The sequence below is a fragment of the Mustelus asterias genome, chromosome 5 (assembly GCF_964213995.1).
Source record: "Mustelus asterias chromosome 5, sMusAst1.hap1.1, whole genome shotgun sequence".
NCBI classification, from domain to species: Eukaryota; Metazoa; Chordata; class Chondrichthyes; order Carcharhiniformes; family Triakidae; genus Mustelus; species Mustelus asterias.
The window spans coordinates 65,008,230-65,034,534 of NC_135805.1; the positions used below are offsets into that span (position 1 = coordinate 65,008,230).

The 26,305-nt window shown below is 43.1% G+C and overlaps 1 protein-coding gene across 1 annotated transcript in view; it reads left to right on the top strand.

The window, feature by feature from the left end:
* The first annotated feature begins 537 nt into the window (after nt 1-537).
* LOC144493577 (uncharacterized) overlaps nt 538-26,305 on the top strand; it is a 31,502-nt gene continuing 5,734 nt past the window's right edge. Inside the window, exons 1-2 of the mRNA XM_078212686.1 lie at nt 538-741; nt 873-962. Of these exons, the coding sequence (XP_078068812.1) occupies nt 720-741; nt 873-962 (112 nt within the window). The 5' untranslated portion in view covers nt 538-719. The remainder of the gene's footprint in view (nt 742-872; nt 963-26,305) is intronic.

The following is a 26,305-nucleotide window of genomic DNA, read 5'->3' on the forward strand; positions in this document are numbered from 1 at the left end:
CAACTGCCCTCTGAACAAGGACAACTAAGGATTGGCAATAAATGCTGGCCAGCCAGCGACACCCATATCCCATGAATGAATTTTAAAAAATCCAAGTTCTCACTAATTTGTATGTACCTAAGGACACAGCTACTGACAGATCTAACTGTTGATAATTAATATTCATTTGCAAATGAGGTTGCATTATTAAAAATAGTTCTTTTTCAACTTCCAAACCTGCAAAACCCAAAAGGGCAAACCATTAATGCGGAAAGGAAACTCAGAATCGGGCTGAGTACCCTGACTTTGAAAACAAAAAGCCAAGATTTGGGGGCAGCTGATGAGACATGCATGTTGGAATGCTCAGCATTGTAAATGAGAATAAACTCAATCTTACCTTGAGCAACACCATAGCACATTAACTGGCTTACGACAGGGTGCAGCCAGACATGATTGGAGTGAATGACAAATTCTTCAGGCTGGGGTTTGCGCAAGCTAAGAATTGCTGCCAAGGTGTTAAGTCAATTTGGTCAAATGTGTACTCACCTGACATGACTTGTTCATAAAAGCAACATGCTCAGCACATTCATAATTATATGGTGAAGAAGATTCGTTGTGATTTACTTACTAAATTACTTGTTGAATAAGCTGTGTATAAATACATTAACCTGCCTCGCGATCCGATACAACCTTTCTCCTGCCTATGATCTGTATGGTCCTCAATCTGAAGTGGGAAGTAGATGTTTTTTCGTTCTCACACAGGTATTACTGTACTAGTGATCATTTTACTTTCTTACAGCCTTATACTTATGTAACCTTTGGTGCATTTGACCAGTTTTCACTGAAAGTATTGTTTTTAATTGCATTGTGACAATGTCTATGAATCATTTAAGGAGGTGATCCTGTAAACATGGCACGGAACGAAATCAGTTCAATTCTGCTGCTGCTTTCTGTGAACATCATCTCTGGAACATATTATTGCGGTATGTTATAGTTCCAAAATAATATTTTTCATGCTGTTTAATTTTCTTTGTGGTATGTGATCATTGTTGACAAAGGCAACATTTGTAGTCCATCTCTAATATCATGCAACTCATGTGAGTTCCTGATGGTTTTCCTAACTTGAAACTGCTGGAAAATTAGAAGAAATGAAACCGAAGAATACATTAGAAATATCTTGATTCTGTGGCATATCTATCTATTCTGGGAACATGGAAAATGTTTGCTAGATTGCACCCCGCCCCCCCACCACAAAATTAAAAGGGAGATGGGACATCATCAGTGGGAAGAAATTAATTGGAGACATTTTCTGTTCACTTAATTGCAAACTGCTAGCCAAGTAATAATATTCTACAATGTTAATCTCAATTTTAACAAACTCCTTATGTAAGTAAATGTGTTGTGAGAGGAGTATTTTTATTCTGAAAAAGCTCGGTTTACCTGAGAGGAGGCATTAGTTGGCAGCACCACAATAATAATCCAATTCTAAAATTTATGATGTGGGCAAAATACAATTTAAGGGGCTGAGACTGTAAAATTCTGATAAAGAAAGTGCAAAATACGGAGTGGGAGGGTGACAAACAACAGGAGACAGTTTGCAACAAACTCCAAAGGTGAGGACAGGGAAGGTATCATGGAGCTGAAATGATTTAAGAACCACATCTTAGAGGTAAAATAAGCATCATCTGCTATTACTTTATGCTTTTCAATTCTTAAGGAACAATTTCATTTTTTCTGCTACTCATGGTATTTGAACAATTGCTTTGTAAAAGAAATAGGGATTTTCCTGGGTCAGTATCCAGGCACACTGAATTCATCTGGTGGAATGTCATGTTGGTTCCTTTCAAAGTATGTACCTCAAACACCAGCAGCAGCAGCAGCAACCCCCACTCCACACCAACCTCCACTCCCAACACCCCCCCTCCCCATCCCACCCTCCTCACCCCTCCCTCCCCCCCTCCAACCACCCAGCCCCCATCACATCCCTGCTGCCCCTTTGGTTTTCCAGTATTTGCTGCTCCCAAGATGATTCAGCATTGTCGTGTACTGCACAGATCTACAGATCTAGGTAAACTGACCTTTGCTTGTATCTATAAACAAACAATGTATTTTGTATGACTCCCTTGCTTCCTTATGTTTTTATGTGGTTTTATCCTTATCTTCTTTATCTATCCCAACCTTTCACTGGAGAGAAGATAAGACACCTTTGGTCTGGTTTATCTTTACCTCGTTGTCACTTTCCCTCTCTATTCTATTCCATCTAGCTACCAATTATGCCCATGAAATGAATAACATTTCTGCTTTGCAGTACAGCAATGTAAAATTAACAGTCTGACTCGCCAGAACCAGGCACTAATTTGTTTCCAGGGGGCAGCAGTGTACAAATCCCCTGGAGGGAAGGTGTCTTCCTTTGCTTGGCTATGACACACAGACTATGACTCTTCTGTGGGTGTTAACCCTGTTTGAAAAAACTACTTTGGGGCTCCCTTGAGCACTCAATAATCATATTGTTTTAAAGATTTTGAAAGTATGGCTACTCCCTCTCCAGTCTCAATATGTCTCAGTTGGCATTCAGCCAGACAGCGTTAATTAGATTCTGCCAGGTTCAAATTGATTTTCTAATTGACTGGTGTTACACTGACAGCTACAGTCTAAAAATATTACAAGTCCAGTGGTAGAAATTTAAGTTTTTAAGTAATTAAGTGACTGTAAATTTCATGTTACTAATGATCATTTCTGTATTCACCAAATATCAGGGAAAATAATATGAATCGCAAGTATATTTTTGCAGCTTAGTTGTGAAAATAGAAGTGCATAGAATAACCTTGTAACATGGGTTGGTAATTGGTTAGGTGTTTGGAGACAGGGAGCCAATATTCTCCGACTGACAGGATGGGACAAACAATATTACCCTGTGATACAAACTGGGGTCTGATCTTTTCACTATATATGATGCCTTAGGGCATGTGGACCTCTGGTCCCACACATGCACAAATCCCTCAGTTTGTTTTTATTAATTGGTGGGACATGGGTGTCGCTGGCTGACCAGCATTTATTGTCCATCCCCAGTTGCCCGAGGGCAGTTGATGGTCAACCACATTGCTGTGGATCTGGAGTCACATGAAGACCAGACCAGGTAAGGATGGCAGATTTCCTTCCCTAAAGGCCATTAGTGAGCCAGATGGGTTTTTCCAACAATCGACAATAGTCATCAGTAGATTCTCAATTCCAGATCTTTTTAATTGAATTCCAATCCCACCATCTGCCATGGCAGGACTCAAACCCTGGTCCCCAGAACATCAGCTAAATTTCTGGATTAATAGTCTAGCAATAGTACCACTAGGCCATCGTCTTCCCTGGTTGAAAGAATACAGATGCTGCACAGAGATTGATCTTAGGCCCTCAGTACCATCTGTACAAAAGTACCCTTCATAACACAAAGCTTGAAACTCTACAAACAAGAAGAGTTAATATTTGTACCACGTTTGTAAAATCCCTTATACAACTTACCACAGGCAGAGTAATAAAGACAAGTCGGATGGCCGACTAATTTCACCCCAGAAAATTTTTACATGGCTCCTCAGTGAAGTACTTGATGATGGAATCTATATGACCTTCAGTGCCTGTAATGTAGGAATGGTTTACCGCTTTGTAATTTGAATATAATGCAAATTTAATATTACTTTTTTTAATAACCCATCCACCACTTGCTTGTTCCTTGCTAAATGTGTTTGTCTATTTTTGTTACTACATGTATATCATGTGTTTCTATGCTTTGAACTTGATTACTTAGGGCAGGATTTTCCAGCCGTGCTTGCCCCAAAACCAGAAAATCCCGTCCGAGTCAACGGACCTTTGCATAGTCCGTCCCCCACCCGCTATGATTCCCGTAGCGGATGGGACGGGAAAATTCCCCCCTTAGTCTATGATTTTTTAAAGTACTATGCTCAGTTTTTGGCACTGAAACCCAGGAAATGTAAATTGCCCTTGGATTGGGTATAACAGATACACCGGAGTAATATCATGGCTTCAAGAGTTAAATTATGAGGATAGGTTGAATCAATCTGGCTTGTCGTTCCTTCAATTTAGAAGATAGAAGGGTGATGTAAAGAATTCAACAGGGCCGATAGAGATAAGCTCTGCTCTGGCAGTCTGGAACAAAGAACAAAGAAAAGTACGGCACAGGAATAGGCCCTTTGGCCCTCCAAGTCTGTGCCAATCATGATGCCCTAAATAAACTACTAAACTAAAAAAGAACCTTCTGCCCTTACTTGGTCCGTATCCCTCTTTTCCCTCCCTTTTCATGTGTCCATCCAGATGTCTCTTAAATGTTGTCAATGTGTCTACTTCCACCACGTTTTCTAGCAGTGAGTTCCGGGCACCCACCACTCTCTGCATGCAAAACTTTCCCCACACATCTGCCTTAAACTTTCCCCCTCTCATCTTGAGCCTGTGCCCCCTTGTAATTGACACTTTCACCCTGGGAAAAAGCCTCTCACTATCCACCCTGTCTATGCCTCTCATAATTTGTAGACCTCTATCAGGTCTCCTCTCACCCTCCATCTTTCCAGTGAAAACAATCCTAGTTTATTCAACCTCTCCTCATAGTCAACACTCTCGAGACCAGGCAACATCCTGGTGAACCTTCTTTGCACTCTCTCCAAATTTTCCACATCCTTCTGGTAGTGTGGTGACCAGAAATGCATGCAATACTCCAAATGCAGCGTAAACAAGGTTTTATATAGCTGCAATATGATTTCCCAACTCTTGTACACAATGGCCTGGCTGATGAAGGCAAGCATGCCATATGCCTTCTTAATCACCTTGGCCACCTTTGTTGCCACGTTTATGGAACTGTGAACTTGCATACCCAGATCCCTCTGTATGTTAATGTTCCTAAGGGTTCAACCATTTACAGTATAATTCACACCTAAATTTGATCCTGTTGTGGGAAATTCACAACTTCGGAGTCAGACTTGGAGGTTCAACAAAACAGTTTTATTCGGACAAAGCTTTTGGAGAAGCGCTGGTACTCTGCAGTATTGGCAGCTACCTTCTCAACTACACAATGGTAGTTGAGCATCTTTTATACTTTAGACAGTACGGACATTAGCCGTTCGCACATCGTTACAAGTTGAGTAGACAGATACGGACATCGACAGTTAACACATCGTTACAAGCAGACAGGTACACAGATTGACAGTTAACACATCATTGTATACATTTATGCAATTATGTCCTCTATCAATGACTGGTTTCGATATATAGATTTATGTATTTATGTCCCCATCAATGGCTGATCTTGTTATCAAACTCATTGTTCTGGGTATGCTCTTATCTCAAGTCTTAGGGTGCCTCAAGGTCTGATCAGTTTCCTGCAGCAATTTGGACACTACAGGTTTTAACTCTTTGTGTAACTGTCTGTGCCTAAAGTCACTGCCTCTTAATGTCTTTTCCCAGAATCCATTTTGTGTGCCAGGTAACCATTTTGTGTCCATCACTTTGATTTCACCATAACAACTCCCCCTTTTGGTCAGGATTATTAGTTAATAATCCACAGACCAACAACAGCAGCATCTTTACAGGTAGATGTCCATCTTCTTCTTTCCTTCCTCGTAGCTCTCGATGTCTTCAGAGGTTCCCATCATGTATTCTTCCTCGATGGTTACACTGGCCCCTGGCACAATTCGTGTCACCATTACTTCGCAACAGACATTAAGGCATCCAACAATTAGGCAACAGACAATTACTATTGCAATGAGAATGATCAGTCCATGCATTAAATAGGATCCCCAGGATCACCCCACTAGCCATTCCAGCCAGCTACTCCCTTTCTTGGGTCCTTGTCTGAAATCATCAAGCTGTTTTCTGATGTTATTAATGACTTGGGTGATGTTATAGGATTCGTCTGTGACATGGGTTATGCATTTGTCTCCTATGATTGTACATACTCCCCCCTGTTGTGCTAGCTGGTAGTCTACTGCATATCGGGTCTGCTGTGCATATAATCTCAATTCAGCCATTTCTTGGTTGACAGCTTCCAGTGCTTTTGATGTACTGTTTCCCAGGACTGTTAGTCCACAGATAATATGATTCCCATTTATTGCACTAATTACTCCTGCTGCCCGCCCCCCCCCCCCCCCCCCCCCCCACACCCCAGAGATAGGGCTCCAAGGAACCCGTATCCCAGTGATGATCCCATTGTGCCCGGGGTTTCCCAATCAGCACAGAATTCTTTGCTGATGGCCCGGGTTACTATCTTTCTCCGGATATGCCCCTTCTGAGGGCATGGAACAGTGAGTGGTCCTATTGTTCCTACTGCAAAAAGGATCGGGAGGGTTGGTGTTGCTGTCGTGTAGGTGCCATTGAAGAGGAATATAAATCCCTTCTTAGCCTGGTAGCATTTAGTGTCCTGATTATTGGTTTGTGAATACCGCCAGTTGCCCGGTTTACTTGACTCCCCGTTTGATCCCACCACCTGGTAAGTATCAAACGGGTATGTCCATTCAGCTGACCTGACATGCGTCCCATTACACTGTCCACAAATGAGCTGTCTCCCCGCGGTTATATTTAGGCATTTCTGCTTTATAACAGGTGCAAGTAAACTGACCCCTATTTACCCGACAGTGCTGATGGACACACTGCGTCTGTACGCAGGAATCATTCTTGGGGACCAAGGCATATGCACATCCCCATCCCTGCCCCGTAAAACAAAGCGAATAGCTTGCATTATCAGAGCACACTCTTCCTCCCACCCCTTGCACTCAGGATCTGTGGGATTTACAAGTTCCACACATCTTCCCTGTATACCCCTTTTATATTTGCCAATTTGTCCCTTATAGGGTGTGTCTGATGTATCTACTGTATATAAGTCATGGGGGGTCCACCCAGGGGTGGCCACAAATAGGGCTTCTACCGATTGGGCTAATGGGTAACATACAGTTCGGTTCCCGTGTAAATGCATATGGGCCTGTAAAATAGGTTATCCTCTAGCCCAGTCAAGTTTACAGTCGCGACAACGCAAAGTGATACAGTTACATACATGATCTCATGCTTGTCCGCAACAAGCAAGTATCAATCTTATTACTTCAAGTTATACAATTTTCCAAAAGTTATATTGTCAACCCGAATGCGTCAGTTACTCTTGCTTGCAGTCATCACCTGTTTTGGGGAAAGCACTCTGGTCACTTTAATTCATTCATTCATTCCTTGTGTAATTTCAGCTGGGTCCAATGTTTCCATACACCTTTCCCTCTTATGTCCAGACAGGCACAGGTGTCTCCACTAATTATAACTTCATATGGCCCATTCCATTTTGGTGCAAACCCTGGTTTTTCGGGTAATGTTTTTACTAGGACGCGACTTCCCACTGTTGGGACGTCAGGGAGCATTTCAAGCTCTCTCTGTGCGTCTCTTTCTTCCTGATTATCTTTTACCAATTTATGCATCCCTTTTAGTTGGGCGCTTAGTTCCAAAACATATCTTTTGATTTTATCCTTTAGTGGACCTACATCGGTCCCACCTGTTATGATGCTTTCTGGTGATTGCATCGCCCATCTTGTCATTGGTTCATAAGAGGTTAATCCGGTTGTCGGTTTGTGGTGGCTCTGATTAGACCAGAATATGAAGCCTCTTCTCTCTGCCCATTCCTCTTCTATCAAAGTACAAAGCCAGGACAGTAAAACTTGAAAAGTTACAGATTCAGACATAAGAAACGGCAAGTCACATTAACCCTTAGAATACTGAACACTGAAGTAAAACTTAATTATAAAATCTTGCTCTTCGCATAATAACTTAAAGAAATATTCTCTAGCTCTGTACAATTCTTGATTAAACCCCCAGTATTTAAATTTGAAGTGGATCACTTTTACCAGTGTCAGGGAGAGGGACAGTATGTATTCAGTACTCGGAAGCCCCCCCCCCCCCAACCCCCTCCATAGAAAGCTTAGTGTGAATCAAATGACACTTTGCACTGGCTTTTTGGCTGCAGCTGGACATTCATTCATTTGTATATAATCCTATCAAAAGACATCGCTTTCCCCATTAAAATCACATGCCATACAGCTCCAATCTTTATATGATGTACTCTTACATTATATCTAATTTGATCATTTGTTTGCGTGCAAGCGCCGCATTACAGTACTTCACAAAATGCCACTACCCTACCTACAAAGAAGTGCATTCAAATGCTTAGCACCAACATTTAGCAGTGTTGTGCAAGTTATTACAAATTATGGCAAAGAATGGTTAAATGCTTGGAGTAAGTAGCCTTTTCATGGAGGAAAACAGGAAGCTCTGACAGAATTATGTTTTTATCAATATACAATATGTAATATATAAATGTATTATATAAAATTGGTTAAGGCTTTTCAGGATTTTATTTTATTCTCAGGTCTATATGGCAGTGCGATACTGTATCATAAAAATAATCAAGCGGCAGTTGTATCATACCACTTTACACATCATAACCGTGATATCCAAACCCTTTTAATTTAAGTTGTTTCTATTTTTAAACTGAGTTCCAGATTAAAACCCCTGCGTTTTAGAAAAATAACAGGCGCCGAATCAAAATCAAAATAGGTACAATACATACTGGTTAATTGATTAGAAACGTTTTGGTTTGATTTTTTAACTGGCTAGATTTTAAGGTTTGCAGTGTTTTTATATTTGGCAAACCTTGAACAATAGATGGCACATGAAATTCCAATGGCAGTACATAATTTTACAGTATATCTACCTCACTCTTTTGTTCCTGCTTTTCTACCTTTCCACAAAATTACTTATTTTCTTCTCCTAACTTCTCAACTAACTCTCTCATAATTTCTACTTCAAGACAAAGGAGAGCACATGGTTCCCTCCAAGGTTTAAATCCTTTCTTAACAAAATTTGAACCCAGGATTATTCAAAATTCAAATTGGTTATTTCAAACTTCAATTTATGTACTTTGATTTTGAACTTTCAATTTACTTTCCAATTTTTATTTAAACTCTGTATCAAACCCACTGTTGTAAAATCACAATTATGGGAAGAACATTAAAACATTAAAGCAAACAACAACAAAAACATCCACGCAACCACTTTGTTAAACACACACAGACTAACATGGAAGCTTCCAACATTCATTCCACGGCACTTCCTCTTTCATTCAAACTTAACATTTTGAACTGGGATGAAAATAAAACATTTAAAGAGAACACAGAAAGTTGATTAAGACAGTCACTTTTATTCTTCTTTCTTCCAAACTGTAATTAAACTCAAAAACAGAAGTAAATTCAAGATATCTTATACTTAAATCTTTAACAGTTTTAACATTTCCCCAGCACCCCCCCCGAAGTTAAACCAAAGCGCAAAGCACCGCATCCACTGCCCGCAACAAACATTCCACAAGAACAAACAGGCTTCATCAACTCCTGCTCTCAATCTAATGCAACAATAACCACTTACACTCAACAAGCAACCAGACCACACTGAAATACAAAAACTAAGATTTCTCCTCTCCGCCTCCCAGTACACCACTAGCCCATTCTACTAGTTCATCATAATCCTGGGACATAATCACTCCCATTTTTAGGATGGTTTGGTGAGCACTAGAGAGTCCATCCTTGGAAGCCTGGATGAATGCTCGATCCCCACGGCCTGGGTTCCCTTGCCCTGAGCATTCCTGGTATACTTGGAACAACCGTTCCCCATACTCAGAAGCTCCTTCCCCCTTTAGCTGCTTGGTCATTGTAATTAAGCTCCAGTTAGTAGGAGCATTTCCTAAAACTCTCTGAACTTCTGTTTTAAACAGGGCGAAGGGTGCCTGTTGGGCATCTATTTCTGCTGTTCGGGCGACTACATGTGTCCAACGTCCCCCACTATAATCTTGTGCTGGAGGAGTGGCGGGTCCACCTGCTACCTGCCTCCACTTATCCGCTGGACAGGCTGCCCTGACCAGTTGGTGTATGTCTCTCAGGTGTAGTTGGCATCCTACCCAAACTGTATCTCATTCTTCCCAGAATTTAATGTTTGCGCTTCTAGTTTGTAGTTTACCCAGGGAAGCCATTATCTGCTGCCTTTCCCCTGGGGTGAATGGTTTATAATTTGCTTTTGGCTGCGCATCTGTTCTCCCTCGGGTTACTGGCGCTAAGTTGTGTTCTAGCGCTTCCCATTCCTCTGGAGGAGTGGTTGGTCCCTGTCGTGTTATAAGGGGGTAGAGGAGCAGTTTCCCCTCTCCATCGATTCTCCTCTAAAACTCGGTTTCGTTTCTCCAGTTCCCTTACTCTGGATTCTAACTCTCTAATCTTCTTTTTATCTTCACGCCACTTTTTGGTGGAGGCGACTACTTGCTCAATTAGTCCCGCTAATTGATGTACTAATAATACCCCTGCCTTCTTTGTCTTGTTTCTCTATTCCCCATCTATCCACTTTCTCTGCTGTTCTAAGGTCTGAGAAGCATCCCAGCCATCCCTTTGCATCCTCTTTATTAACGCTTGTCTGTCTGTCATGTACACTTCAATAAGAGATCCTGCAGGTCTTCTCTTAACTTCTTTATCTGCCATCTCGCAGACTTCACTTACCCCCAGTCACTATTGTCTCCTTGGCAACGTGTTTTAGGCACCATACAGCCACGATTACTTCCTAGCAATGTGTTTCTCTACCGTAGGGACTTCACTACCCCCGGCCACTATTACTATCCTAGTACCGTGTTTCTCTACTATCTCAGGGTTTCTATTTATACTCACGGCCACTATTACCACCTCGGCAACGTGTTTCTCCACCGGAGTCCGGCTCTAGGTCAGAGTTGATCAGCTCCTTTTCTGCACTGCTTTACAATATTGACAGTCCAGTACCCAACTATACAAACTTTCATGCAAACAGGTGGCAAACTGTGCGTTTGTTCACCACTACAGAGTTTGATGTTAACCGACCTTTGTCACTTGTGCTTCACAACCCTAAGTGCCCTTGGTGCCTCTACGCCCACTTCAGGGTCTTAACCTTCGCGAGGGGGATTTCCCATCTTAACAACCGGTCTAAGGCTGCACGTTTGAGACAGGCACTTCCTTGTCCTCTAGTCGGTTAGCACAAGTAACATCAATCAATACTTATCACTATACCATCAACAATCAGTACTTATCTCTATAATACCCTTTAATTTTTAACCCCTTTTAAACTGTATTATTGACCCACTCTGACTCCCATAGATTCAACGATCTCTACCCCGGTTTTCCGATCGTGGCCAATCGATCGAACTTACCACCAGTAGTGAGATCCTGCTGACTACGCCAATTTGCTATAGGAAATTCACCACTTTGGAGTCAGACTTGGAGGTTCAACAAAACAGTTTTATTTGGTCAAAGCTTTGGGAGAAGCGCTGGTACTCCGCAGTACTGGCAGCCACCTTTCAACTACACAATGGTAGTTGAGCATCTTTTATACTTTTTAGATAATAGACAGTACGGACATTAGCCGTTCGCACATTGTTACAAGTTGAGTAGACAGATACGGACATCGGCAGTTAACACATCGTTACAAGCAGACAGGTACGCACATTGCCAGTTAACACATCATTGTATACATTTATGCAGTTATGTCCTCTATCAATGACTGGTTTCGATATATACATTTATGTACTTATGTTCCCATCAGTGGCTGATCTCGTTACATTTATGCATTTATGTTCTGGTCACCTCATTACAGGAAAGATGTTGAAGCCATTGAAAGGGTGCAGAGGAGATTTACAAGGATGTTGCCTGGATTGGGGGGCATGCCTTATGAGGATAGGTTGAGGGAGCTTGGTCTCTTCTCCCTGGAGAGACGAAGGATGAGAGGTGACCTGATAGAGGTTTACAAGATGTTGAGAGGTCTGGATAGGGTAGACTCTCAGAGGCTATTTCCAAGGGCTGAAATGGTTGCTACGAGAGGACACAGGTTTAAGGTGCTGGGGGGTAGGTACAGAGGAGATGTCAGGGGTAAGTTTTTCACTCAGAGGGTGGTGGGTGAGTGGAATCGGCTGACGTCGGTGGTGGTGGAGGCAAACTCGTTGGGGTCTTTTAAGAGACTTCTGGATGAGTACATGGGATTTAATGGGATTGAGGGCTATAGATAGGCCTAGAGGTGGGGATGTGATCGGCGCAACCTGTGGGCCGAAGGGCCTGTTTGTGCTGTGGCTTTCTATGTTCTATGTTCTATGTCCCCATCAGTGGCTGATCTTGTTATCAAACTCATTGTTCTGGGTCTGCTCTTATCTCAAGTCTTAGGGTGCCTCAAGGTCTGACCAGTTTCCTGCAGCAATTTTGACACTACAGGTTTTAACTCTTTGTGTAACTGTCTGTGCCTAAAGTCACTGCCTCTTAATATCTTTTCCCAGAATCCATTTTGTGTGCCAGGTAACCATTTTGTGTCCATCACTTTGATTTCACCATAACACTCCAAAATGCTTCACCTCGCATTGTCCAGACTAAACTCCATCTGCCATTTCTGTGCCCAAGTCTCCAATCTATCCCTATCCTGTTGTATCCTCTGACAATCCCCGGCACTATCAGCAACTCCACCAATCTTTGTGTCATCCACAAACTTACTAATCAGACCCCTTACATTTTCCGCCAGTTCATTTATGTATTCAAACAAGTATGACATAAACATAAGATTAGAGCTAGGCCATTTAGGAATACAATTAAAAACCTTTGTAAAAAAAAATACCTACAGCACAGAAACATGCCATTCAGCTCGACAGGCCCATACTGGTGTTTATTTTCCACATAAGCCTCCTTCTAACCGTCTTCATCTAACTTCATACTCTACTATTTATTTCCCTTGTGAACACTTATCCATCTTCCCCTCAAATACATCTGTGCTATTCATCTCAATTACATTTTTTGTAGCAGCAAGTTCTATATTCTAACCACTTGCAAGAGTAAAAACATTCTTTCCTGAATTCCCTATTGGGTTTATTAGCTACTGTCTGATAATTATGGCTTTTCAGTTTGGTCATGCCTGTAAGTGGAAACATCTTCTCCACTTTTACCCTATCAAACTCGTTCAAAATTGTGAAGTCCTATGTTGATTTCAATCTTCTGTTTTCTAGAGAAGGGGACCCTTTTCTGATAGGTTTATCCTCTCAGTTCTGGTATTATTCTAGTAAATCTTTTTTGTACTTTCTACAGCGTTTATAGTGTTTTTAAGAGTAAGGTGCATGAGACCCATGGTGAGTTGGCTACTTGGATTCAGAATTGACTTGCCCATATAAGCCAGAGGGTGGTGGTGGAAGGGTGTTTTTCTGGCTGGAGGTCTGTGATTAGTGATGTTCCATAGGGATCTGTATTGGAACCTCTATTGTTTGTGATATATATAAATGGCTTGGATGAAAACGTAAACCAAAAGAGAAAATGCTGGAAAATCTCAGCAGGTTTGGCAGCATCTGTAAGGAGAGAAAGAGCTGATGTTTCGAGTCCAGACGACCTTTTGTCAAAGCTAAAAGGCATAGAAAGTGGGAGATATTTATACTACAGGGGGAGGGAGTAAAAGATGAGTCATTGCTACAAATCAGGGAAACCAGCTAACAACTGTCCACAGAGAGAATAAAGGGTGTGAATGGCCAAACAGCTGAGAACTAGAATGAAGATGTTGCGGGGTGGGGGGAGGAAAATGGATGGGACAGAGGTAAGATTTAGAAAAGGAGAAGCAAAGGGGGAGAAAAGGTAAGAGAAGGGGCGTAAAGTAGGGGGAAAAAGTGCGGGGGGAGGAAGAAAAATGAAGAAAGACAATAAAGAAATAAAAGGTAGAGAACAGTAAAAAATTAAATAAAATAGAATGAAAACAAAGGGGTCAACGTGGGGTAGAGCAAAAAATCTGAAGTTGTTGAATTCGATGTTGAGACCGGAAGGTTGTAATGTGCCTAGCCGGAAGATGAGATGCTGCTCCTCCAGTTTGCGTTGAGCTTCACTGGAACATTGCAGCAAGCCAAGGACAGACAAGTGGGCATGAGAGCAGGATCGTGTGTTAAAATGGCAAGCAACCGAAAGGTCAGGGTCCTGATTGCACACAGACCAAAGATGCTCAGCAAAGTGATCACCCAGTCTATGCTTGGTCTCTCCGACATAGAGGAGACCACATTGGGAGCAGTGAATGCAATAGACCAAATTGAAAGAGATGCAAGTGAAACGCTGCTTAACCTGGAATGAATGTTTTGGACCTTGGATGGTGAGCATAGGAAAGGTAAAGGGACAGATGTTACACCTTCTGCGATTGCATGGAAAGGTGCCATGAAGTGTTGGGTATAGTGGAGGAGTGGACTAGGTTATCCCGGAGGGAACGGTCTCTGTGGAATGCTGACAGAGGGAGTGAAGGGAGGCCTCTGGCCTCCCGGACATCCACATCTGTGAGGGGTGTGTCGAGCTGCGGTTCCTGAGGGACCGTGTTAGGGAGCTGGAACTGCAGCTCGAGGATCTTAGGCTGATGAGGGAGAATGAGGAGGTGATAGACAAGAGCTATCAACAGGTGGTCACACCAGGGCCACGGGAGGAGGCCAAGTGGGTGACAGCCAGGAAGGGTAAGGCTAGGGTGGTTGAGAGCACCCCAGTGGATTTGCCCCTGCACAACAAGTACTCCTGCTTGAGTACTGCTGGGGGGACAGCCCGCCTGGGGGAAGCAGCAGTGGCCGTGTCTCCGCAGTGGAGTCCAGCCCTGTAAGTCAGAGGGCTAAGGAAAAGAGGAGGAAGGCGGTATTAATCGGGGACTCGATGGTGAAGGGGACAGACAGGCGTTTCTGCGGAGGTAGGCGGGATTCTCGCATGGTGGTCTGCCTCCCTGGGGCCAGGATCCAGGATGTCGCTAGTCGCGTCCCGGAAATCCTGAGGTGGGAGGGAGAGGAGCCTGAGGTAGCGGTACATATTGGTACCGCTGATGTGGGTAGGAAGGGAGAAGGGGTCATGAAAAGGGAGTACAGGGAATTAGGGAGACAGCTGAGAAAGAGGAAAGCAAAGGTAGTAATCTCAGGATTACTGCCTGTGCCACGGGAAGGTGAGGGCAGGAATGGAGTGAGGTGGAAGATGAATGTGTGGCTGAGGGACTGGTGCAGGGGGCAGGGATTCAGGTTCCTGGACCATTGGGACCTCTTTAGGGGCAGGGGTGATCTGTATACAAAAAACGGGTGGAACTTGAATCACACGGGGACCGATATCCTGGCCGGTAGGTTGGCTAAGGTTACTGGGGAGAATTTAAACTGGATAGGTTGGGGGGAGGGGAGCTAGAAGAGTTGACTAGGATCAAGGAACTAATTGATGGGGGGGAGGATGCAGGGGTAAGGGGAATTACAAAATTAATGGTAGAGGAGAGGGTGCAAGTGAATGAAGGCGGTAATTTAGATAAGGGAGTAGAGGGAGAGGGTGCTCGCGACTCATCAAAGCGGGTCCAGATAAAAGCTGGAATAAGGACACTTTGCCTGAATGCACGAAGCATTCGGAACAAGGTAAATGAGTTGATGGTGCAAATCAGCACAAGTGGGTACGATCTAGTGGCCATTACAGAAACGTGGCTGAAAGGTGACCAGGACTGGGAGATGAATATCCAGGGGTATCAGGCGTTTAGGAAGAATAGACAGGAAGGAAAAGGTGGTGGGGTCGCGCTATTAATAAGAGATAATATCAGGGTAGTACTGAGGGATGACATAGGCTCTGAGGAACAAATCGTGGAATCATTATGGGTAGAGGTGAGGAATAGTAGAGGGAGAAAGACACGAGTAGGTGTGGTATATAGGCCCCCAAATAATAATGTTGAGGTAGGGAGGGCTATAAACAAGCAGATAAGGGATGCGTGTAAAAACGGAACGGCAATAATCATGGGGGACTTCAACATGCACATTGACTGGCAGACTCAAGTCGGTAAGGGTGGAATGGAGGAAGAGTTCTTAGAATGCTGTCGGGATAGTTTCCTTGAACAGCATGTTACGGAACCGACGAGGGAACGAGCTATTTTGGATCTGGTATTGTGTAACGAGGTAGGTAGAATTAAGGATCTTATTGTGAAGGACCCTCTTGGGTCTAGTGACCACAATATGGTCGAATTTCTGATTCAGATGGAAGAGGAGAAAGTTTGGTCCCAAACCAGTGTCCTCTGTTTGAACAGAGGGAAATATGATAGGATGAGGGATGAATTGGCTAAGGTAGACTGGGAGAGCAGGCTGGCAGGTAGGATAGCTGAGGAACAGTGGAGGATTTTTAAGGAGATCCTTTTCAGTTCTCAGCAAAAATATATTCCAGCAAAAAACAAGGATTGTAAGAAAAGGGAGAACCAGCCGTGGATAACGAAGGAAATAAAGGAGAGTATTAAAATAAAAACAGCTGCGTACAGAGTGGCCAAAAATAGTGGAGAAACAAGTGATTGGGAAAAATTTAAGAAACAACAAAGAGAGACTAAGAAAGCGATAAAGAAAGGAAGGATAGACTATGAAGCTAGGCTAGCAACTAATATAAAAAATGATAGTAAAAGTTTTTATAAATATATAAAAAGGAATAGAGTGGATAGAGTGAATGTTGGACCCTTGGAGGACGAGAGGGGGGAGTTAATAGTGGGAAATGAGGATATGGCTGAGTCTTTAAATAAGTTTTTTGTGTCGGTCTTCACGGTGGAGGACACAAATAGTTTGCCAAATATTAACGATAGAGGGTTGGCAGCAGGAGAAATACTTAATACAATTAATGTTACCAGAGAGGCAGTGCTGGGTAGACTAATGGGACTGAAGGTGGACAAGTCCCCGGGTCCGGATGGAATGCATCCCAGGGTATTGAAAGAAATGTCAGAGGTAATAGTGGATGCGTTAGTGATTATTTATCAAAACTCGTTGCATTCTGGGGTAGTGCCGGTTGATTGGAAAACGGCTAATGTTACGCCGCTGTTTAAAAAAGGAAGGAGACAAAAGGCGGGTAACTATAGGCCGGTCTGCTTAACGTCTGTAGTAGGGAAAATGCTGGAATCCATTATTAAAGAGGAGATAGCAGGGCATCTGGATAGAAATGGTTCGATCAATCAGACGCAGCATGGATTCATGAGGGGAAAGTCGTGCTTGACGAACATGTTGGATTTTTATGAAGATGTGACTAGGGCGGTTGATGGAGGCGAACCGGTGGATGCGGTGTTTTTGGATTTCCAAAAGGCGTTTGATAAGGTGCCCCATAAAAGGCTGCTGAAGAAGATTAGGGCACACGGAGTTGGGGGTAGTGTGTTAAAGCGGATTGGGGACTGGCTATCCGACAGGAAGCAAAGAGTCGGAATAAATGGGTGTTTTTCCGGTTGGAGGAAGGTAACTAGTGGCGTGCCGCAGGGATCGGTATCGGGCTGCAACTATTTACCATTTATATAGATGATCTGGAGGAGGGGACGGAGTGTAGGGTAATGAAGTTTGCAGACGACACAAAGATAAGTGGAAAAGTGAATCGTGTGGAGGACGGAGAAGATCTGCAGAGAGATTTGGACAGGCTGAGTGAGTGGGCGAGGATATGGCAAATGGAGTATAACGTTGAGAAATGCGAGGTTATACACTTTGGAGGAAATAATAACAAATGGGATTACTATCTCAATGGAAACAAATTAAAACATGCTACCGTGCAAAGGGACCTGGGGGTCCTTGTGCATGAGACGCAAAAGCCCAGTCTGCAGGTACAACAGGTGATCAAGAAGGCAAATGGGATGTTGGCCTATATTGCGAAGGGGATAGAATATAAAAGCAGGGATGTCTTGATGCACCTGTACAGGGCATTGGTGAGGCCTCAGCTGGAATACTGTGTGCAGTATTGGTCCCCTTATATGAGGAAGGATATATTGGCATTGGAGGGAGTGCAGAGAAGGTTCACCAGGTTGATACCGGAGATGAGGGGTTTGGATTATGAGGAGAGGCTGAGGAGATTGGGTTTGTACTCGTTGGATGGATGGATTCCTGATCGGAGTTTAGAAGGATGAGGGGGGATCTTATGGAGACTTATAAGATAATGCGGGGGCTGGATAGGGTGGAGGCGGAGAGATTCTTTCCACTTAGTAAGGAAGTTAAAACTAGAGGACACAGCCTCAAAATAAAGGGGGGTCGGTTTAAGACAGAGTTGAGGAGGAACTTCTTCTCCCAGAGGGTGGTGAATCTCTGGAATTCTCTGCCCACTGAGGTGGTGGAGGCTACCTCGCTGAATATGTTTAAAGTGCGGATGGATGGATTCCTGATCGGTAAGGGAATTAAGGGTTATGGGGATCAGGCGGGTAAGTGGTACTGATCCACGTCAGATCAGCCATGATCTTATTGAATGGCGGGGCAGGCTCGAGGGGCTAGATGGCCTACTCCTGCTCCTATTTCTTATGTTCTTATGTTCTTATGTGTTTGTTGGTGGTACGATGCTGGAGTTGGCGAAAATGACGGAGGATTATGCTTTGCATGCGGAGGCTGGTGGGGTGAAATGTGAGAATAAGGGGGACTCTATCCTTGTTCTGGGAGGGAGGGGAGGGGGTGAAGGTCGTGGTGAGAGAGATGGATCACACGCTGTTGAGGGCCCTGTCGACAACTGTAGATGGGAATCCACGGTTGAGGAAAAAGGAGCACATATTAGAAGCACCTCTTTGGAAGGTGGCATCATCGGAACAGGTGCGGCGGAGGCAAAGGAGCTAAATCTAAATCTTACCTCTGTCCCATCCGTTTTCCTTCCCCCCCCCCCCCCACCCCCAACATCTTCACTTTAGCTTCTCTGCCGTTTGGCCATTCACACCCTTTATTCTCTCTGTGGACAGCTATAAGCTGGTTTCCCTGGTTTCTGTGGCTATGGCTCATCTTTCATTCCCTCACCCTGCAGTATAAATATCTCCCACTTTCTATGCCTTTTAGTTTTGACAAAGGGTCACCTGGACTCAAAACATCAGCTCTTTTCTCTCCTTATAGATGCTGCCAGACCTGCTGAGATTTTCCAGCATTTTCTCTTTTGGTTTCAGATTCCAGCATTGGCAGTAATTTGCTTTTATTGGATGAAAATGTAGATGGGTGGGTTAGTAAGTTTGCAGATGACACAAAGATAGGTGAAGTTGTAGATAGGTGAAGTTGTGGATAGTGTAGAAGGTTGTCAAAGGGTACAGTGGGATATAGATTAGTTGAAATATGGGCAGAGAAATAGCAGACGGAGTTTAATTGGGGCAAGTGTGAGGTGCTGCACTTTGGGAGATCAAAAGTATACAGTTAAAGGCAGGATGCTGAACATCATTGATGTACAGAGGGATCTTGGGATTCAAGTCCATAGCTCCCTGAAAATGGCCACACAAGTCGATAGGCTGGTAAAGAAAGCGTATGGCATGCTTGCCTTTATTAATCGGGGCACTGAGTGCAAGAATCAGGATGTCATGTTACAGGTTTATAAAACTTTGGTTACGTAACACTTAAAAGAGTATTGCATGCAATTCTGGTCACCACATTACAGGAAGGATGTGAAGGCTTTGGAGAGGGTGCAGAAGAGGTTTACCAGGATGCTGCCTGGATTAAAGGGTATGAGCTATAAGGAGAAGTTTGACAAACTAGGGTTGTTTTCTCTGGAGAGGTGGAGGCTGATGGGAGACCTGATAGAAGTCTATAAAATTATGATGACATAGATAGAGTTAACAATCAGAATCTTTTTCCTAGAGTTGAAATGTCTAATACTAGGGGAAATGCACTCAAGATGAGAGGGGGAAAGTTCAAAGGAGATGTGAAGGACTGTTCACACCAGCAGGATCTTTTGGTTCTGCCAACAGCATATCCCTGCCATGGGTTTCCTGGCAGGAAATCCCATTGACAGTGGCAGGTCCAGAAGGTCCCACTGGATCACACTGCCTCCCACTGCGAGAAACAGACTGCAGGGAGGCAAAAAAATCACACCCACTGTATGAGCCTAAGAATGGAGTTGCATTGAATGACATAAAAGCAAGAGATTGGTCGGTGTCTGGATCGTGCTGCTAGGTATGGTGATGTAGACAGATATGATAGGGGCATTTAAGCGGCTTTTAGATAAGCATGTGAATATTCAAGGAATAGAGGGATATGGACCAAGGGCAGGCGGAATGATTAGTTTAATTTGGCATCATGTTCGGCACAACATCGTGGGCTGAATGGCCTGTTCCTGTGCTGTACTGTTCTATGTTCTATGATCTATGTTCTCATATCTCTTTTATAATCAGGAAGCATTTTTTGACGCAATGGATAATGGAAATTTTGTACTGAATTCCTAAAATGTGACAGACAATACATTAATTGAATCGTTTAAGACTGGAAATGATAATTTTTGTTTGGTGAAGGGGTCAAGAAAGATGAAACAGAGACTGGAAAATGGAGTTATGTTCTGTGCAACCAAGATCTAAATGAATGGTAGAACAGGCTTGAGAGGCTACTTCTGTTCTATGCTCCTATGTAAATGAACTGGAATTCACTGGCTGTTCACGTCGGCGGGATCTTCTGGTCCTGCCAACAGCATATACCCGCCATAGGTTTCCTGATGGGAAATCCCATTAACAGTGGCGGGACCAGAAGATCCTATCGGATCACACTGCCTCCCACTGCGAGAAACAGATTGCAGGGAGGCCAAAAAAATCACACCCACTGTATGAACCTCAGAATGGAGTTGCATTGAATGACATAAAATAAGCTACTGCAAAACTAATCAGGAAAGAGTTTGAAAACTCACCTTGATTCTCAAATAACAGATTAGGGAAAACTAAGCACACTGTTTGTTGATAAAATTTAAAGAGAAAAATAAAAGCTGCTGCCTTCCTCACAACATTTCAGAAGCATTTAGATGAGCACTTGAAATGCCATAGCATCCAAAGCTACAGACCATGTGCTGGAAAATGTGATTTGAATAGATAGGTGTTTGATGGCGGACACAATGAGCCAAAGGACTTCATTTTGTGCTGTAAAATTCTATGACTCGAATCTTTTATAAAAACTTGAAGAGATCCTTTGACTTAAAATCATGTGCTTTCAGTTAATTTGAAGTTTTAAAACAGATCCTATTTTTCCTGATTGTACACTGATTCTCTGATAGATTTTTGACATGAAACATTGATCTAATTTTTCAAAGGAAGTCTGCTCAAACTGCTGATGAAGCGCATATGAAACAAGCAATGAATATGTTCCTAGTATTTTAAACTTGCCAAATAATAGATAGGACTGTTTGTAACATTTTTAAATGCAATTGTAAGTCCTTGCAGATAAGGAACATTTCACTTTTAATTCTCGTTCTGTACTAAGTATGCTTACCTTAGCTAGGATAGGAATAGTAGCCCAACGATTGGCCTTGGTGCCCCTGGTTTAGAGAGAGAAAGAAATTGATTGAGGATTCTGATCGGCAACCAGAAATCCAAGATAATTGTACATGTATAAGAATGTTAGGAAGAATAGAATCAAGCTGAGCTGTGATGCTCACTGTGGTTGAATAACCAGCTCGATGCCAAAGTGATGAGTGCTCACTTGGGTAAGGTATAAGAAAGCATTTAAAAATAATACTCAAAGAGTCTGTTTATCCAGGATAGAAGTTAATTGCCCAGAAAAAATGGCCAGAAAAAATTTTAAAAATGGATGCATGGAATTTTACTTTTCCGATCCCTTTCTTTCAAATAATTTTCTGTCTTCTGTTGCACATTTCTCTCCCCTCATGGTTACCATGTGGGAGACCTCAATTCATGCTGTTCTAAATCTTCCCTTGGCAATCCACCCAAGTTTATTTAGTTAATATGTGGGAAGAGTGTCTTGTCACTCTATTTTACCAAGTCCTGAAAATGCATGGGGAAAATTAGCTTGTTCAGCTCCTGTATACAATCTCCATCGGCTGTGCCAAACACAGTTAACAACATAAATCTGGTATACATTTTGTAGTTGATACTGAAACTCGCACTGACAATTGTGCACCAAAACAGATGCAGAATACATTGATCCCTCACATAAGTGTTGTTTTACTGTAACAGCAAAAGGGTCATTTTAACTCTAGCTACCTGGAACAAAACCAAACACATGGATAGCTTAAATTACCCTTGGGACTTACCTGTCAAGGACTCCGCTCCCTTTCTGCAGCTTCCGATTTTAACTTCACTTCCAAGCAAATGAGTGGGCCATCCACCAAATAACAGCCGGCCTCCTTCTTTAACTAAGTTAGTCGAGCTCTGATTATGTGAGCAGGGATTGACTGCTATTTTAATCAGAGGCCTATGTGGTGAAGCTTTTCCCACCAAGTCAGCCTCACAGGAAGAGAATCTAGGGCAGTAAGAGGCCCCAAAAGGTTCATGTTTTAACTTCTTTTGATTTTCCTTGTGGGGCCAGGAGGAATAGAATGGACTTCTGAACCACACAAAATGTTCAAACCTTTAAAAAGAAAAATATATTTTATTAATGAGAAGATTAATTTTACAATTATGTAATCCAGAGTTGTGCCTCAGAAAACTATGGGCAACCATTGTTTGATTCATGTATATTAGGAACATTTTGCTGTTCCTGCACGTTGCCATACTAGGTTGTCTGAGCAGAATGAAAAATGGAAAATAGGATGATTTTCACCAGGGCAGTGAGGAATCTTTGGTCCTGCACTAAAAATATCAGAGTTATAACTTACCAAACACTTGCTCGTCCAATCACGGAGTATGTAAGTTGTGTGGGATCATTTTATAGTGAGAGGTATAAATAAGATTGAAGTGATCCAATGCACGTCTGCACAAATCAATATGGGAAATACACCAGTGTCACATCCTTGATCAAAGACTTGGAATGGGAATCACTAAAGAAATGGAGGTAAAAAAGTCGACTATGTTCTACAAAATATGGACTGGACTGGTAGGAATTGGCAGAAGCACGTACCCTGGTACCTTCCAGCAATGTCAAAACACCAAGGTAGCCATCCACACAATCTATAAAGACCATTTGTCCCCAAGACAGTATATCAACAATCTTCACAGGGACAATCCCACAATGGAACAAGCTGCCAAACAACAGTCACAGCTCCATCATGTGAATCTTCAAGACCCACCTTTAGATTATTTCCATTTAAAGGTTTTCATTATCAGGACTACTATTTCAGCGGGCCATGCTTGTTTTATATAGCGCTATGCATTTAAATGTCGGAGTATGGATGTTAAACCTGTGATGCTGACAAACTAAAGCAGGAGCAGAGCACCAACCTGTCCAATGTTCCTGTATTTCCTGTGACCTGTTGAGTATTCCCAGGATAGGACTAAGATCATTTCCCAAACAGCACAAAAAGAGCGTGATTAAAAGAGGGGCAAATACTTGGGTCGTGTATAATTAGAAACTTCAATCACTTTAAGATAGAGGAATCGAGACGCGTGTGAAATAAAATTGACATTGAATTTTAATAAAGCACAACAGCATCATCTGCTGGTAAAAAGCCAGTACTAATGATTGTTCCCAAGTTTCCGTGTTAACTTGAAGAAAACCTTTGCTCTCTTGATTTCCTTTCCTTTTGTATTTTTCTCTGTTGTGGTACATTTTTCATGTGCCTATTTTTTATCGTGGTGTATGAAACCTACTTACTGTTCGATTTTAAAATATCTAACTTGATCACGTGGGCCCACATCATTCAAAAGACCTGAAAGAACAAAAAACAGGAATTAAGGAAGCTGGTACAATGTTCACGTGGCTCTCAAATGCGTTGGGGTGAAGAGACTGGATTTTCCAGCATACATGAGAGTGGTTTTCTAAATTCACAAAGGGGAAACGGTGGCGTCATAGTGCTATCATTGGATTAGTAATCTTTCACTTGCTTGGCAATAAGCTGCTCGCTGTTGCTCAGTTTTAGTTCCACCAGGGTCACTCAGCTCCCGATCTCATTACAGCCTTGGTCACAGCCAACAGATCAGATCAAAGCTCTGCAGTCCTGCCACGTCCAGTTGTGTGTGAATGGTGGTGGACAATTAAACAACTAACTGGAAGAGGAGGCTCCACAAACATCCCCATTCTCAGTGATGGGGAAGCCTAGCACATCACTGCAAAAGAAAAGGCTGAAGCAACAATCTCCAGACAGCAGTACCAGGAGGATGATCTATCTCAGCCTTCTCCTGAAGTCAACAGCATCACATGTGCAAGTCTTGAGCCAATGTGATACACTCCACATGCTATCAAGAAATGACTGAAGGCACTGGATACTGCAAAAGTTATGGGTCCTGACAACATTCCAGCAATAGTGTGAACGACTTGTGCTCCAGTACTAGCTGTGTCCTTAAGCAAGCTGTTTCAATTCAGCTACAACACTGGCATCTACCCGGCAATGTGGAAAATTGTCCAGGTATGCCCTGTACACAAGAAACAGGACAAATCCAACCTGGCCAATTACTGCCCTATCAGTCGACTCTCAATCATCAGTAAAGTGATGGAAGGGGTCACAGCAGTGCCATCAAGTGGCACTTGCTCAGCAGTAACCTGCTCACTGATGCTCAGTTTGGGTTCCGCCAGGGTCACTTAGCTCCTGACTTCATTACTGCCTTGGTTCAACAGGGACAAAGTAGCAAAATGATGTCAATGGGGAACAGGGGGAAAACTCTCCACTGGTTGTAGTCATACCTGGCACAAAGGAAGGTGGTTATGATTGTTGGAGATCAATCAGCTCAGTCGCAGTTCATTGTCACAGGGCTTCCTCAGAGTGACCTAGGCCCAAACATCTACAGCTGCCTCATCAATGACCTTCCCTCCATCATAAGGTCAGAAGGGTGGCACGGTGGCACAGTGGTTAGCACTGTTGCCTCACAGCGCCAGGGACCCGGGTTTGATTCCCGGCTTGGGTCACTGTCTGTGTGGAGTTTGCACATTCTGCCCGTGTCTGCGTGGGTTTCCTCCGAGTACTCCTGTTTCCTCCCACACTCAAAAGATGTGCGAGTTAAGTGGATTGCCATGATAAATTGTCCATTAGTGTCAGGGGTATTAGCAGGGTCAATATATGGGGTTACAGGGATTGGACCTGGGTGGGATCATTGTCAGTGCAGGCTTGATGGGCCAAATGGCCTCCTTCTGCACTGTAGGAATTCTAAGTGAGGTTGGTCACTGATGACTACACAATGTTTAGCGGTTATCAAATACTGAAGTAGTCCATGTCCAAATGCAGCAAGACATGTGCAATATTCAAGCTTGGCCTTAGAATGGCAAGTAACATCCATGCCAGACAAGTGTCAGGCAATGACCATCTCCAACAAGAGAGAATCCAACCATCTTCCCTTGACATTCAATGGCATTACTATTGCTGAATCCTCTGCTATCAATTTCCTGGGTGTTACCAATGACCAGAAACTGAACTGAACCAGCTATGTAAATACTATGGCTACAGGAACAGGTCAGAGGCTGGGAAGTCTGCAGAGAGTAACTCACCTCCTGACTCCCCTAAAGCTGTCCACTATCTACAAGGCACAAGTCAGGAGTGCTATGAAATACTCTCCACCTAACTGAATGAGTGCAGCTCCAACAGCACCCAAGAAGCCTGACACCATCCAAGACAAAGCAGCCAGCTTGAATGGGACCCCATCCACCACCTTCAACATCTATTTTCTTTACCAGTCACAACTGTGTGTACCAGAGGCACTGCAGCAACTCATCAAGTTTCCTTCAACAGCACCTTCCAAACCAAAAACCTCTACTACCTAGCAGAACGAGTGCAGTAGATGCATGGGAACACCACCAGCTCAAATTTCCCTTAGTGCCACACACCATCCTGACTTGGAACTATATTGCCCCTCCATTAAAATCACTGGATCAAAATCATGCAACTCCCTTGCTACCAGTTATTGCACCACATGGACTGCAACAGTTTTAGAAGGTGACTAACAACCACATTCTCAAGGGCAGTTAGGAATGGGAAATGAATGCTTGTCTCGCCAGCAACACTGACATCCCACGAACAAATAATTTGAAAAAGGGCAAATTCAAGAGAGGGCTATTTCTTAATTCAGCTACCATGTACAACTGTTCCTGCTATTTACTCAAGTTTTTGCCTCAACTGTTATCCAGAAGAACTTTTATTATCTTAATTACTTTTTGTATCAACAAGAACATCATAGAAGAATCATTGAGTCATAGAATACCAACAGTGCAGAAGGAGGCCATTTGGCCCATCAAGCCTGCACCGACAACAATCCCACTCTGGCCCTATCCCCGTAACCCCACATATTTACCCTGCTAATCCCCCTGACAGTAAGGAACAATTTAGCATGGTCAATCAATCTAACCCGCACATTTTTGGAGTCATCAGTCCTAAGCTTATCCTTGATTATTCTGAATTTGTATCCTCGTCCCCACTATAATAATTCTAGTTTAAGGTAATGTTCTAGGTCTAACTTTTCTGTACCACATCTGTCATACATA